Source organism: Frankliniella occidentalis, unplaced genomic scaffold, assembly GCF_000697945.3.
Source record: "Frankliniella occidentalis isolate FOCC.00 unplaced genomic scaffold, Focc_3.1 Scaffold178, whole genome shotgun sequence".
Taxonomy (NCBI): Eukaryota; Metazoa; Arthropoda; class Insecta; order Thysanoptera; family Thripidae; genus Frankliniella; species Frankliniella occidentalis.
Genome location: NW_026267304.1, coordinates 443,507 through 459,416, shown reverse-complemented (window position 1 = coordinate 459,416; position 15,910 = coordinate 443,507). Strand labels below are relative to the sequence as shown.

At 38.1% G+C, this 15,910-nt stretch overlaps 5 protein-coding genes across 5 annotated transcripts; 2 read left to right on the top strand and 3 right to left on the bottom strand.

Annotated features, from left to right (window-relative positions):
- Positions 1–1,881: 1,881 nt before the first annotated feature.
- LOC113215651 (dentin sialophosphoprotein-like) lies at positions 1,882–3,792 on the bottom strand. Its single transcript, XM_052271920.1, has 9 exons — positions 3,766–3,792; positions 3,655–3,709; positions 3,341–3,477; positions 3,248–3,251; positions 2,973–3,143; positions 2,658–2,804; positions 2,422–2,538; positions 2,275–2,340; positions 1,882–2,187 (listed from the first exon to the last, which is right to left on the bottom strand). Exons 1-9 carry the CDS (start codon positions 3,790–3,792, stop codon positions 1,883–1,885), a joined length of 1,029 nt encoding a protein of 342 aa, XP_052127880.1. The 3' UTR covers position 1,882.
- On the bottom strand, positions 3,005–8,207 carry LOC113213777 (uncharacterized). The gene is made up of 8 exons (XM_052271909.1): positions 7,887–8,207; positions 6,230–6,881; positions 4,386–4,489; positions 4,095–4,265; positions 3,907–3,991; positions 3,655–3,819; positions 3,248–3,477; positions 3,005–3,143 (listed from the first exon to the last, which is right to left on the bottom strand). Exons 3-6 carry the CDS (start codon positions 4,459–4,461, stop codon positions 3,801–3,803), a joined length of 351 nt encoding a protein of 116 aa, XP_052127869.1. The 5' UTR covers positions 4,462–4,489; positions 6,230–6,881; positions 7,887–8,207; the 3' UTR covers positions 3,005–3,143; positions 3,248–3,477; positions 3,655–3,800.
- LOC127750365 (DNA endonuclease RBBP8-like) lies at positions 6,842–8,015 on the top strand. Its single transcript, XM_052271919.1, has 5 exons — positions 6,842–6,908; positions 7,046–7,481; positions 7,573–7,675; positions 7,758–7,842; positions 7,927–8,015. The coding sequence occupies exons 1-5, from the start codon at positions 6,842–6,844 to the stop codon at positions 8,013–8,015; spliced, it is 780 nt and encodes a 259-aa protein (XP_052127879.1).
- A 1,148-nt stretch (positions 8,208–9,355) lies between the features above and the next one.
- LOC127750364 (uncharacterized) lies at positions 9,356–10,183 on the bottom strand. The gene is made up of 3 exons (XM_052271917.1): positions 10,141–10,183; positions 9,950–10,062; positions 9,356–9,883 (listed from the first exon to the last, which is right to left on the bottom strand). Exons 1-3 carry the CDS (start codon positions 10,181–10,183, stop codon positions 9,356–9,358), a joined length of 684 nt encoding a protein of 227 aa, XP_052127877.1.
- A 779-nt stretch (positions 10,184–10,962) lies between these two features.
- On the top strand, positions 10,963–12,402 carry LOC127750363 (uncharacterized). The gene is made up of 5 exons (XM_052271916.1): positions 10,963–11,053; positions 11,143–11,237; positions 11,317–11,883; positions 11,966–12,193; positions 12,289–12,402. The coding sequence occupies exons 1-5, from the start codon at positions 10,963–10,965 to the stop codon at positions 12,400–12,402; spliced, it is 1,095 nt and encodes a 364-aa protein (XP_052127876.1).
- The last annotated feature ends 3,508 nt before the right edge of the window (positions 12,403–15,910 follow it).

Here is a 15,910-nt window from a genome sequence, read left to right as displayed (position 1 = left end):
AAGACTAAATGGGACAGTAAATATATCTTTTAAAAATGTATGTACTACAGTTATCTAAATAGATATCTATGGAGATAAATATATCACAGCACATCACAGAGCATTTAATCTTCATCAAGAAGAGTTCTGTGAATCTCTTCAGAAACATCTTGTGGTGGAACACAATCAGGATCTACATCAATCTGATCATCAGAGGTCCTAATATTTCTGTAGAAATCATGGTACACTGGGTTTACTAAAGGAAGGAGCTCAAGAAGATCTTTTTTCTTTTCCACGCTGATGGGTATTTCTTCGGAGTTGCACGGTTGTGGCTTTAAAGCCTTTGAGCCAAGCTTTCCTCTTCTTCGGAAGCTAACCTCCTTAAAAGGCACATCTTCTTTGAGGGATTCTTTGTACTGTATTGTAGTTGGATTTTGTCTCTGGTAGCGAAACCATTGCACGTTGGTAAAGCAAAAGGGGTCCCCATCTCGGTTCTTTTGTCTGTGGATCAATGGTCCTCCTAGCTTCAGTTGTAACGTTGCAGCAAAATCTAGGAACTTATCTTTCATCTCTACAACATCCATGGATTCTTTCCTGTACTCTACACTCCTCACAAAATTGTAGAAGTTTGAGGGGTGATGCAGTTCGGCTGATGTTCGCCTCTTCTTCTTCTCAATTTGGGCATGAACTTGATCGCATTCCATGTGGGTATGCCCTGGTACCAAAAATTTCTGATCAATTATTTCCAGTGATGGGTGCGTAGCTACAGCTGTAATTAGTGCTGCACACACAATACTATTTTTATTTTGCCCTGAACATGTGTCAGACCACAATGTCAGCTTTTTAACACATGGTGGAATACCAGAAGAAATGTAATGAGTCAGACATGATGAGATTTCATTGGCACCTCGGCCCGCTTCAATCTCAGTCCACATATGGTTGATGCCTTGTTTCTTGAAACAATCAAAGATAGTTAAATTGTACACATTCAGTTGTCTTTTGTAGAAGACAGTTCCAGCTGTCATCTGAGGGCAAGCCAATACTTGTTGTAGGTCAAAGGACGCTACACGGCTTTCCTCAGTTTGGTTGGCTTTGTCCTGCTTCTTAGTCTGATATGCCAGCTGAGAATTTTCATGGTGCTCGTCATGTTCCCTTACAATCTCAGATTTTTGGTCTTCTGATGACGCGCTCTTCAATGCCACAGCAAACGTGTCACATTTCTGACAGGTGTCAATTTGAGGGGGTTTGAATTTTAGACCCGTCTTTCTAAACTCTCTGGAGTATGTACTTCTACTAGTTTTTGGATTACCCTTAACAGTATAATCCTCAAACATTGTTTGAATAGACAGACCAATACCAAGATACATTCTAGATGTGTGACTTCTACCATAGTGGCTACTATATTTTGGGAATCCATGAATATGTCTGTTAATTGCCTCTACAGTTGCATCAGGTGTTTTTCTAACCGAGGGCTTTCTCCCTCTGCGGTCAGTAGATGTCACTCCAGAAAGGGAACGCTTCTTGTTGTCCATAACACGCTTCACAAAGCCATCATTTTCATCTAATGTGGCCAAGAAGCACTTTTTACAAAATATTATGCGAACGCCCCGAACTTCCAACTCATACTTTAAGGTGCAAGTTCTGTTTCTGCTACTTCCACCAGTACTCTGCTTGCAAACTTTCTTGGGCATCTGAAAGACATGATTTGCTATGCAAGCCACTCTCTTATCATGACTTGATTGATTCCAATACTCAGCAAAAATAGTTTTCCTTTCATCTTCAGTAACTTTTTCTGAGCATTTTTGCTTGCATTTAGCAAGTGGCTTCAAACGTTTTGCTGCTACTACCTTATTTGTTGATGTTGTGTATTCACACCCTTTGTTTCGTAGCTCTCTCCTTTCTTTCACTTGGGCTGATTTGGTAGGTTCTTTCGTAGCAGCAGGGGAAGTTGGTGTGTTATTTTCAGAGCAGGCAGGTGAGATGTTGCCATTGCGAGCAGGAGAGTTGATGATGAAGGGCGAGCACTTGAGCTGCTGTTGACAGAGCGAGCAGAGTTTGGCAGAGAAGACTCAGGCGAAGAACCGGTCTCATCTTCCGAGTCAGAAGATGATGATTCTTTGGTTGAACGCTTATCATCTCCCCAGGTTGGATCGTCAAAGTCTGATCCATCAAAATCCCTGCGTGAGTCAGACTCTTCTGAATCATTATCTAAAAACACAATAGGAAAATTTTCACTGTAGTTATATGGGAACATGACAGGAACGGGAAGGGGGACTATGACTAGTAAAATAATACCTGATACGTCAGGTTTCAGTTGTTGCACTGCTTTCCTTTTAAGATGTTGACGATGGTTCCCTTCATCTGCACACAAAAAAGATATAAACATTTTTAAACAAAACACTCAAAATTTAAACTTAAACAGGAATAGCTCAGGGTAAGTACCATTCTTTGCAGAGTAGTTGAAGATCAATTTTTTTCTAGCTTTGTTCTCTCTTATTGAAGGTTCACAATCTATTGATTTTTCAGGTAAACCAGGTGAAGGATTTGAGTCAGAGCAGGCTGTAAATTAAAAAAAAATTAAAAATGAACTTCAACAAAGTTCATCCAAATTTGAAGAGGTAGGTACAACAAATATGAAATAGGATGTCAATTTCAACATTCAATGTACAAATTTTTACCTGATTGTGTTGACACCTCGAAAGTTGTTTTACAACTTGAGGAAAATTCATTGGCCAGTGGTATGGTAGTGTAGCCTAAAGTTCTCCTTGCTGGGGTAGTTTCAGTATCAGTAGCAGAATGACAGCTTGCCCCTTCATCACGGACATCTGTTAAACATGTGAATGCATAAAATAGAAATAAATTTAAATCAATACAAAATCTTTTTTGAACAGTACCCTCTTCAAAGTATCTTTTAACCATATGTTCTGAAATCTTACATGATATAGGTGTATTGAAAAATTTATTGTGTGCAAGACCAAAAGAAGTCAATTTACCTGGTTGTTTTGTCACCTCTGAAGTTCTTGTAGGACTTGTAGTCTTTGAGAAACATTTGTTGGCCAGTGGCCTGGTATAGCCTAGAGTTCTCCTTGATGTGGTAGATTCATCATTTTCAGTAGCAGAGTGACTGTTTTCCCCTTCACCACAGTCATCTCTTGAACATTCAGCTGAAAGCATAAAGTAGAAATAAATAGCACTTATGTTTCTCAAATCTTACATTCTATAATAAAAGATTAACTGTGTTGAAGACCAAAATAAGAAGTCAATTTACCTGACTGTGTAGACAAGTTGTTAATTTTGGTAGCAGGACTCAATTTATCCGAAGAAGTTTTTGAAGTGCAGCTATTGGCCTCATTTGGTTTACTTGATAGAACTTTACTAACATCATTAATTTCTTTTCTGGAGTTTTAATGTATTTGGTAGAGTTTGGACCTTTAAATGCTGTAGGTTTGCAGGGAACAACACCCACTGATTTAAAGTTGGAGTCTTTATTGTTGACAACTGCCAATTAAAATAACTTCAAATAATGATAATAATAAAAACAGAATCCTGTGTAGTATGGACTTGAACAGAATAAACTATTAGACTCAAAAATATCATTTCAAATACATAAGGGTCTGCCCCCTTAATAGCTCTTTAATATTTTTGATGATAACACAATGTATGAAGGAACCTTACCTGAGTTTCTTAATTGTGATGAGATTCTGATGGGGACACCTAATGTTTTCTTAGTCTGTGGGACATTGATTGGATTTGCACTGCTATCAATAGATGAAAATAAATTCTCACTATCTTTCTTAGGTGAAGACGGTACATTCTCTTTGTCATGAGCAGCCGTTGTGCCTGAAAGTAAGCATAAAATAAGCTAACTTAGACTTGTGAACTTTGCGGCCTTGACTTACCCACACAAGAATAGCCTCCAATACATACTTAAAACTGTTGTGGAGGGAGATGAAGGGTAATCCACAAGCTTTACTTTCTTTTTGGGGGGGTGTCACTGAATCCAAAGACGAATCTGTGCGACAGAGGGGGATTTCAGTTACTCTTTTCAAGTTCAAGTTAATTGAAATACGTAGTTAATTTGCTCGTCTTGAAAGAAGCCCCCACCATGAGCTCACCTTTATAGGGTTTATTCTGAAGCCAAGACTCGCACTTTCTCTGAGCTGAAGTCGCGATTGCAGCTGCAGCGAAGTCTGGGTTGAGAACTTGGAACTCTGATCCAGTATAGGAGGCGGCATCATCAAACCTCTCATTCCGATCTCTTAGTTTTCTTTTCTCATTTCTAGAATCTATTTAAAATGGGCAAAAAATTATGAGCAGTTGAAGATAAAATACACTGAGCAATCTGGGCCTAGCTGGTTAAATTGCAGTTGAATATTACCAATTTGATAGATCAAAATAACAAGCACCTTTCAAGACTGGTGGCTCTATACCAATCTTGGCAAACATGGCTTTTGTCCGATTTGAATTTTGCAAACCCGGCATGATGACTTGTTATGACTTGTAAGATAACCTGTAAAAAGAGTGGAAAGAGAGAAAATAATATATGTTAAAAATCCTTGGATTAACAGAATTGAGATTTAAATTAACATTTTCCTCGAGTGAATTTACAATTTAGAGAGAGAACCATAACCTATTAGCTTAAGTTGAGACAAAATGCACATATACCTAACAATTTTTGACAAAACAAAGTTGAACTTAAACTTGAAGTTGTATAAGCCTTTTTTTTTTTTGAAGTACTTGGCTTTTCTTTAACTCAGTATGGCAATAACATACCTTAAACTTCGACATTTTTAGTGACATTTGCAATTTCAGGCACAAAATACTAATAAAAATAAACATGACTGACTCCTGTTTGGTTAAGAGACACCATAGCCTTTGAGAAAAGAAGAGACCTTTGGTTTTGGTTGTTCAAGCTAGGTAAAGCTACGTCAAGCAGTCGAGTTCCCGTACAAAGCCTCTGGTGGCACGGTGTATCGCCGAGGTTAGCTGGGCGTGAGCGTCGATACCCCTCTGACTTGTCTCCATCAGAGAGCTAAACTCATCTCGTAACAAAACTGTCCAGTGATCAAATCTAGTCATTCATTGATTTAAAATGATGACATCAATATATATTAGGTTTTCTTGTGATCATTTTCTATCTAATCACATGAAAGACTGACAATAAAAGATAAAAATTATGTCCAGTGAGGCTGATGTTCGAGCTCTGAGACCCAAAGTAAAGTAACAGCTTAACAGAAAATTCCAGTTATCAATACTGATCAAGAGTTGCTTACATTGCTTCATTATTTTAACATAATGATAGAAAGAAGGATACTGCCCATAGCACCAAAGTAACATGCCTTAAAAACTGCTGTCTAATAGAAAAGCGGATAATTCATAGAAAAACCATACTGTCTGAAATAGCGTCTGAAATAGTCTAAAACCAATGTTCAAATATTAAAATTTTGAATTTAATTTATTCGCAAAAGAGACAGGTTAAGAATTTTGAAACCATAAAAGGTGAGGGGATTATTTCGGATTCTATAGCCTAATACGCTTCCCTTGGAGGGATTTATTCCTACCACGACAAATGAAAGATAACCCCATAACCAAAATGACATAAAAGAGAGCTCATTTTGAGGGCCTCCTTTGTTTCATGCAAAAGTTATATAACATGGTAACTATAATGAAATGAAGTTCAGATCACAACCTTTTTTCAATGTCAAAACAGACCTCCAGAATGCATTTTTTTTTACAGTTACCTCTTACAGTTACCTTTATGGATGTAATTTTGCCAAATCCGTCACCTTTGGGTATACTAACTCACAAAAAGTAGTTGTAGGAATAGGTGTAGGAAAAACTAACTATGCCAGATATCAAACTAGGGGAAAAACCGTTAGGATAGCAGCATGATGCCCCCGCGTAATTTTTGCACAAATGTTAACGAAATCTTAAGAAATCTATCGAGAAGTTACTCAAAGTACTTACAAAACATTCGAATGAGTGAAGGAAGAAAGAATCCGAAACTAAAGCTAGTTTGTTGTTGTCTGACTAGTGACCGCAAAGAAAGGCGCGAACAACCTGCAGTTCGTTTAAAGGCCGAATGCTCTAGAAGCTCAGTACCAACATACTTCAGCTAAACTATTCAACAACTTTAAAAAATATATTTTAAAGTATTTCAACGCTCTCAATATTCGTACTAATATTGATGATACCTGAATTTAGTTCCCGTTTAAATATGACTGGCAGCTAACCTCATGTTGTTACTTACACATTCGACAACGCAGATGTTGGTATCACTACAGTTCAACGACCCCATTCTCGAGGCTGACCTGCCACACTGTTTGTTTTCGTGATCACTCGCACAACAGAAATAAAGACCAACGACAACGCCTGGTATTCATTTGGGAAAATTAGAGTTTCTGCAATGGATTTAAATTATTATAAAAAAAGATGCGAGGAACTATCGGAGAAGAATGAACGAATGAATAATATGATTGAACGGTAAGATGTTAACAATGACTGGAAAATTGAGGTGTTTCCTCTGATTCTCAGACCATTTCAATTCTCCACACTCAAACCATAAATGAACAAAAGATGTTTTATTTAATTCAATTTTGGGGATATGTTTCGATTTTACAATGTAAAATTAGGTTATATATTGCTTATGGAAATAACATGCTGATGGCCAAATAATTTCTCCGAAAGCTAACTCAAGAAATGAAAAGTCAGCGTTTGTTCATGTCCCAAGTAAAAGTGAAGACATAGATAAGAAGCTCTGATGACTATTTACTGGGAGAGAAAGTTGCCCTAAATTTACAGGCAAAGAAATAAGAAAAATTCCATTTGTGATATCACTGGTTGTCTCTCTTTTTGTCACAGCATGAAGGACCTTCTTTTGGGTTGCGACACAAGCACGGCATCTGCAAACACAGAAACAGATATTGTAGGTAAGTAACAAAAACAAACATTTGATTTAAAAGTAAATGTCACATTTCTATTTCATTTAAGTTTGATTTTTAAAATTGAAAATTAGATGGAGACAATATTGACCTTCCATTAAGATTGATCTCTTATTTACTTTCAGAAACTACTGCATCAGCTAGCCCTATATTCAAGAGTAATCCACGTGTAAGACGGTGTCTAAATTTTGATCTGCCTGCTGCCGCTGAGGGCAGTAAAAAACCAGAATTGTCAAGCAATCAGCCTAATCCACTAGCTGCTGAACTAAAGCCAAAGTTGTTGTGTAGTTCTGATCAAAATACTATGAAATCTCTTGCTGGAGAAAATAAGGTACAATGGTTGAGTAGTTTGAACTTAAAGAGAGGAACTGCAGCAATACCAAATGAATTAAGCAGCTATAATGTCAAATGTAAAGCTGCTGAAGTGAAGCCAATAAAGTGCAGTAAGTCTAATGACAAACCAAAATCTGCTGAAGTCAATAAGCCACTGTGGTCTAATAGTCAAACTAAATCAAATGCTGCAGAAGCCAAGCAAATGAAAAGATCAAGTAGTTATGACAGGTCAGTTTTAATTTTGTCAAGTTGAAACCCAATCTTACTGTTCAAAGTTAGTCACAAATCTAAAACAAATCTGACTCATTTCCATTAACAGGCTTCCAGAGAAGGAAAATCCTCCTTATGCTTTCAAAGGAAAGACTGTAAGAGGAAATAAAAGGAAAGCATTCCCAGGACATGCTTGCACAGACTGTGAGGGAGTAAGTGAATGCAAACACTATAAAGTTACAAACAAGAGTCTCTTTATATATTTCACAAACAAACATCCTGTATTCTTTACAGTATTACGAGTGTGCTGGAGTGCAAGGTGATATCAATAAGGTTTCTCGTCACAGGGCTCAGCACCCACCTGTGCGCTCTCCAAAAGGTAAGAAGAATAAATTGGCATTCATAGAAGTGAAGTACTAATACCTGTACAAATTCATGTTGAAACTACATGTGTGCATTTTAGGGTTCTGGAGTTTGGATTTCCCAAGCACTCAGGAACTGCGGGAGAGGCAGTCAGCGTTACCTTCTCCTGAAAAAGAGTGGAGATTCTAATGTTTCTGTTTTATTATTTATTATTATTTAATACTCACATTATGTCTATATACATAATTCTATATTAGTTATCACTCACATCATGGCTATGTACATAATTCATTTAGATATAATTCAGTACAAAGCTAGATATAATAAAATGAAAGAACTGACCTGTTTCTCTGCTTTATTCGTCTTTTCAATATTCGTTGGGTTTGTCATTCATATGCAGTAAGAATGCAGCAAGACCTATCATAAGCAAATATGTACATTTGAAACAGTTTTTAAAAATAAATGAAATTAATGAGTCATTCTTATACTCATTTAAAGGAAAACATACCTTCTTGAAGAAAAGCAGCAACATAACCTGCTGAACGCTTACTGACACACCGACTTGTTACTTCAACATCGACGGAAATAGCAATTACCAAACAATGACTTTTAATTTTTAATTTCAAATATCTTTGAACTGATTCCACTAATACACCCCAGGGAAAGTGACTACAGCAAAATACAAGACGCTGTTCGGATGGCGTAAAGAATCGTCTGCAAAAACTGCTTTCTGCTCTTTGTTGAGATGTTAATTTCTCATAGCGTTTGTTGTCACTCGTTAGTGTTATTGACAGACGTCTTATTCGAAGTAATGTTTGGATCGTGAATTTGATAGCTATCATTCGCGCACCCAAGTAACAAAAATTGAGTGTAATATGCAAATGAGAGACTGACAGTAATGTGGCTGTGGTACCTTACGCTGTCGATGTTATGTGCCAGAAGTCAAGCTTGTTTGAAATCCACATCAGATTACAGGTAGGCCCTAAAATCGAAATTCGGAAAACCGGGTGAGAGGTTATCTCAGGGACTCTAAGCCATAATTTATATATTCTTGACAACATATAGAGACAGATTTAGCTACTCGTTTGAAAGAAAACCACTGTTTGTTGGAGGCTGATAGAAAATATTGAAATTATAAATATAATTCCCAACCTGTTGCCTTAGGCAATGAGATTTACTATTACCTAAACCCTCAAGAGGTATCTTGTTTTGTTTTGTGAGAAGCAGCAAAGTACTCACATAAATCAAAGCAAGTGACGCAAGTCAACATTAGGACAAATTTAAATCTGCTACAGTGACGCAACTGTACTTGCGACAAAATCTTGCTTAAAATAGTGGCGCAAGTATACATACGTCACTTTCATTGACTGAAGAGCCCAGAATTTGACTTACGACATATTTTCTGAGCTCACACAGCCCTGCCTAATTTGAATAAATAAGATTTGATTGGACCAAAAGATGCGCATTAACTTAGAGAATTTTATGCAAGCAATAACTCAGTTAGTGTCGTAAGTGCACTTACGTCACTCTTATGGATCACCACAGATATCTTCTCTCCGTAGAATGTTGCGCAGTAAAGGGCTCCCCCTAAAAACTCTCGCATCATGTAGGCTACCAACTTCTCCTATGTATGCATCTGTTACAAGCAATGTGTGGTCTACAACAGCTTGAACTTTAATCGAATAGCAAAACTTATAATTGCGATAAGCAGCTTTTTCTATAGTTGGCGCTATGATGTTTATATGGGAACCATCCATTATGCCCACAATCCCAGGAAAGTTTGAGATGCGTTCACAGTTTGCTTTGATGCTGTTGCGTTTTGCTTCGTTTGGCCATGTGATGTAAGTACCACGCATCTCACGCAATGCTCTGATTGTTAGAACGTAGTGATCATGAACTTCTGATTTGCTGACTCCAAATCGTAGGGCAACACTCCTAAATGAGTCGGGGGTTGCCATGATCCACACAACCATTAACAGCATATGAGCCACTGGACGTCTCTCTCTGATCAATAGCTCTTCTTCAGTTAAGTAGTCTCCAACTTCTTGAAGTAAAATCTGGAAAGGTTATGGTAAGTTCAAGAACATAAGAGCACACAGAGTTCAAGGAACATCTTAACTCACTTCAAAGAGTGGCTTAGTCAATCTGAAATGCCATTGGAATGATGGATCTCCTAAAATACAATATTCATTGATATCCACAGTAATATGTTCCCAGAGATTTTTATCATCATCATCTGAAAAACGAATCACAAAATTTTAAACCTGACATAATCAAGTAGAGTATTTACCAGAGAATAAGGTAAAGCAATTACCATCCAAAAGGTCAATCAGAAGGAACGCTACAGCTCCAGCCATCACCCGATGGTCGACTTCCATTTGTTCACAACGAAACTTAGAATAAATATCAAACAAAATATCAGAACTAGAGCTAGAACTCAACAGATCTGATCTTTGTTTTGATTTTAAAACAGCAGACAGCCGTAGCCGTCACTTGTCGTCAATCCCTAAGCCACAGCCTTTTCGCGTCTCAAGGCTGAGCGGCTAGCGGCTCAGTTTGGAAAACGTCTACTTGGGGATCTCTAGTTAACACCGGTGCGTGCGTGCGTGCGTGCGGACGAGCGCGCCTGGTCGGCGCGGAGTGCTTAGATGGCCTCTCGCTGCTCCTAACACCTCTTAAGTTCATCGAAGTACATATTTTTGGAAACGAGACAGTACAAGGATTATAATTTTGTCACAATACTTGTATTTATTTGTCACATTTTCGATAGACAGTCTTTGAAACGACGACGTTCGCCCCGCAAGCGGGGGAGGTTATTTTCAGATCGACTTTTTCACCGCTTAGACACGTTTTAGTCCATAACATAAAGCGAGCCGATTATTCGCCTGTCTTTAAGGTTTACATTGATACTTTTAGGCTTGCGATACGACGTCGGGTTCTCGAGAAAATTCTGTTTTTCACTCAAGGCTTGCCGAGCAGGTGGACCGTGGGGTATGGGCAGAGAGAAGGGAATGTTTCTGTTCTTTGGTGGCGGCGGTGTGCGGTGTTTGTGATTGGTGTGTAAGTTTTGAATTTTGAAATCTCTATCAGTCTATTTGGTTTGGTTAATTTTTAAGTTAAGCAGTGACCCTACGCCATGGACGACGAGATAGATTATGACGAAGAGGCTGCAGAATTGTTCATGTTAGCTATGTTCTTTGATGACGACGATCGGTTTCAATTTAATGGTAAATTTATTTGTTAGGTTAGATGATTTTGCTATTTGATATAGATAATTGATTCCCAATGTTGAATCCTTGATCCTTGTTTCTTCCAGAGCGATCGAGAATCTGGGTTGATATTGAAAGCTGGAGGCGACTGGGTGATCCCCAATTTGAGAAGCACTTCCGAATGGATACATCATTATTTGAGGTACTATATTTTTGTCACTTGCTGTTTGCTCAGTTTTCAAAGGCATGTACAGTTTTCTAAAATGTGATAATGTTTTCAGGTATTGCTGGTAGCAATTGGCCACCATCTGGAAATTAATGATAGATGGCAACGAAGCAGTCAGAAAGGCCTTGACATAGCGCTTCTTATGGTGTTGTGGATTTTAGCCACACCTGATTCATTCCGTGCAGTTGGAGTGATATTTGAGGTGGCTGAAGGAACAGTGCATTTTCATTTCAAATACATAATTGAGGCATTAAGAGAAATGGCTGTGTATTACATTCAGTGGCCAGGGGAACTTGAACAAGAATCTATTGCAGCAGCATTTGAAGAAATGTATGGGTATCCAGGAGTGGTCGGTTGCATAGATGGCTGCCACATAAATGTTACAGCTCCACTAGAGCAGAAACAACGCTACTTTGATAGGAAGCACAATTACTCTATACTACTGCAGGGTGTTTGTGACCACCGTCTTGTCTTCCGAGACGTGTCCGTTGGCCAACCAGGAAGTGTTGGAGACAAACAAACCTTCTCACGAAGCCCTCTGGGCCAAAATATCTTTAGAGATCCAACTATTGTGTTTGACAACCATCTTTTGGGTGATGGAGGTTATACATTAACTGATAAGGTACAACCAGATTACCTCCATTTCAATCAATGCATTGCAACCTATCCAATGTTGATATTTTTTGATTTTTTTTTCCTTTTAGGTGCTAATACCGTACAGGGATAATGGCAATCTTACCAGATGCCAGAAAGTCCATAATTATTACCTTTCAAGAAGTCGGTCGTGTGTGGAGAGGGCTTTTGGCTTGCTAAAAGGAAAGTGGAGGTGGCTTAAGTATTTCCACAACTACTGCATCGATTACTTGGTTGACAGTATCATGGCTTGCACTGTACTTCACAATTTTATCATCTTGGAAGGAGATATTGTTGAGGTCAGTGGTTTGTTTTTTTTAATGACATGAACAATTTTACTTTTTGAATGTTATTATCTGCTTGTGTCATTTCATATTTGTTATTTTCTTATCAGGAAGTTAACCATGAAGACGCTGGAAATGAGGTTGAGTTGCGACAGCTCATCAATGAGGCAAAAGCAAATGGCATTTTAAAGAGAGATTACATCGCACAATATTTGTTTGCGTAGTGTCATTTGAACCTTGTATATAGCACCTTCTGTCTTAGTCCCTTTTATATCTGTATATATTTTGACTCCTTTACCCAATCAAGTGCAGCTAATATCTTTTAAAAAGTTAATTCTGGTTGTTTTTTTGTGACACCTTTTTACTAATCAAAGCTTCCAAAATTTTGTGGGTTGTGCTTCCCTACCACTTTTTGTAATGAATGCAGTGATAAGAATGTTGTAGCTACTCAATTTAAGGTACCAAGCCAATTTAAGCCAATTTGTAGTTTTCCTAATGGGAGTGCAATGTATATGATTTTAAATAAATTTTGTCAGGATGATATCAAAGATAATAGAGTATAATCATTTTCAAGTTATGAAGAACAATAACTCAACTAAACTTGAGTTTTGATAAAAAATATGAACATAACTAGATCTCAGAGATCAATTGGCAAACTGAAAACATGTCTTTGGATAACAATATCAACATAAGTAGATCTATAGAGATCAATTGAAACAATATCTATACGACGAGATCTTAGAGATCAATTGAAAAACTGAAAACATCTTTTGATAACAATATCAACATAAGTAGATCTATAAAGATCAATTGAAACAATATCTATACGACGAGATCTTAGAGATCAATTGAAGAACTGAAACATATCTTTTGATAACAATATGAACATAAGTATATCTATAGAGATCAATTGAAACAGTATCTATACGACTAGATCTTAGAGATCAATTGAAAAACTGAAAACATATTTTTTGATCACAATATCAACATTAGTACATCTATAGAGATCAATTGAAAAACAGAGTAAGACTTTGGAAGTGATCACAATGAAGGTGAGTTCTGATCTTTACTTTGCTGTTGCTTCTCCGCGTAAGCATTAGCAAAGATCCAAAAAGCATTTGACTTTTGGACTATTGCCTGAAGTTCCATTTCCTTTTTTGATTGCCGTCCCTTAAGGACCAGAGGGCGTGCCCTTGACCCCACCCTGAAAGTTCTGTCAGGAAGAGTGCTTGGAGGGCTTGAAGCTGCATTCTGCTGAAAGAATTGATCAAATATGTAATCAATCATGCATGTCCACACAGTTAATCTTAAAAGGGTAACCATATCCCCACTCACCATCAGAAGTTGCGAACTAAAGCTAGATGATCCAGGCACTGCGTTTAGGCGGCTTGAGGAAGCTGAGCTCTGCTGAGAGAATTATGAAGTAAGTATTTATGTAATGTCCACAACAGAGTAACAATGATAATAGAATGAAATTTCCTACACACCACTTGAAGTTGTGAGCTGAAGCCAGATGAGCAGGTGTATTTGGGCTCACAGGTAACATTTCCTTTCAGTAACTCTCCCATAATTTCAAAGAACTCCACTTCCTTTTCTGAGAATCCATTTTGCAACGGGTGCGGTCTACCCGTCCCGTGCACTTGACCACTGTGAGTCGGATTAAATGACAATTCATTCGAAGACGAATTAAATTCGAAGACGAGAAGCACTTGACCACTGTGAGTCGGATTAAATAGAAGGGCAAATCATTCGAAGACGGGATTAAATTTGAAAGTCGGATTAAATAGAAGGGCAAATCATTCGAAGACGGATTAAATTCGAAGACGAGATGCAAGACGTAAATAAACAGTTCACTTGGCCCGACCGCCCGTGTGCCTCATCGGCTGGTGGCCTGTTAGCCTCGCACCAGCCCCAAAACCAGTCGCACGTTGACGCGCACGGCCACAGACATTCGACGGCACTCTAGCACATTTCTGGGTAGGACCACGGCAAGCAGAAGGCATTTTGACAAAAGTGTGAAAACTGTAATGTAAGCAACGACAGAGGAAGAAAGGCTGATGTTTCGAGTCGGTCGTAGTCTTTGATGCAGGGTCAATGTATAAAAAACCCCAGCCGGAGCGATCAGTATCAGGACTCCCCGTAAACGTAAGTTATTCTGTCGTCTTGGAAGTTCATCTGGAGGTTAGAGGCGACGCATATTTCTTTAATTTGCAGGAAAACCAGACTCGAGCGCCAATTTTTTATTAAGCGTTTCCGATTCTACCCAAAATTTCCCTTCCGATTGTTTACTTGACTGACTCCAGCTCGAGGAGTCACTCAAGTAAACAATTACCACTTTTTCTCTCCCATTTTTGTGCTCACAAGTTGCCAAAACTGCGTATGGCGCACAGGTTTATCATATTCTTCTCTATTAGCAAGCAATATGTGAGCAAGTTCTATTTTGGCAAAGATGCTCCAGGTGGCAACTAAAAGTGAGTTACAAATGCAATGCATCATATTAAGGCATGTTACTATTCGCAAGTTATTTTAGAGAATTAAACCTAAAATAAAGGTACTCACCTTTACAGAATTTTGCCAACTCATCATTTAAGGAGATGCCAGAATCTGTAATTTCAGTAGTAGCTGTGGGGAGGATACTGTCCTGCTCAGGTGGATCTTGCTGAGGATCAAATTCTGTTCCTTTCAAAGACATCACGTCACCTTTTCCAAAGGCGACATCCAACACTTTGTACAAAGATGACCGCCTTCCGTCTTTTGTCATTTTGTTGTAGAGATCAAGTTTATTTCTTCTGATCCTTCTCAGGTCACTAATTGAACCGTGAACATTTAGAGTTTTGAGTACAGATTTTATGTGAGATAATACTAGCTCATGTGATCCACGGTCAGGAAAAGAGTCCTTGTGCAATATTAATTTCCTCAAAAGAACCACCTCTCCTTCTTTTGAGTTAACAGAAATGACTTCTTCAGAGGCAGCAGTAGCTAAGAAAGAAGACTACATTAATGCCAAAACCTCATTTAGATAGATAATACATAAGTTACTAGGAATAATCTACTTAAGACCAACCAGAAATTTTTCCATCCAAGAGGCATTTTCTAATTGAAATTTTTTCATGTTTGCCTGATTTGCTGTTTGAGAGGCCCTCAAGAAGAGTTGCCAAGTTGGCAAGCTCACAGGAACTGAACTAAAGAAAAATAATACACAAATGTAGACAATTCTTAAAAAAAGATGGGTAGAACAGAAATGCAGGGTAAAAATACCTTTACTAAAGCAGTGTCTTTAGTGGTGCACACAACTGTCTCCACGACTTCATCTAAAACAGTGACAAAACCAGCTTTTGACATTTCAGTCGTCAACATATCTTTCAAATCATCCTGAAATTGAGGAAAATACAATGTAATAAACCCGACAACCTACCCATCCCCTTTGTGAACAAACAATTATCTCTACTCACAACAGCCGTATCTGCTACATGCAGCATCTTGCAGTACACACTGTCTTTAAGTACTACATCAAGTTCTGGTTCCTCATCAGTTTCATTGTCAATGTTAATTCCAATATCATCAGGTATTGTGCTTTCTTCTGTGATAGTTGGTCCCCTTTTTTCTGAAATAATTTTCCCCCCAGGTTGACTCCTTTCTTCTTTAATAATTTCTTCCGCTTCTTCTATTATTAACCTGTCTAAAACATATTCTTGAAATTGCAGTTCTTTGAGCACTGCATCAGCAATAGTA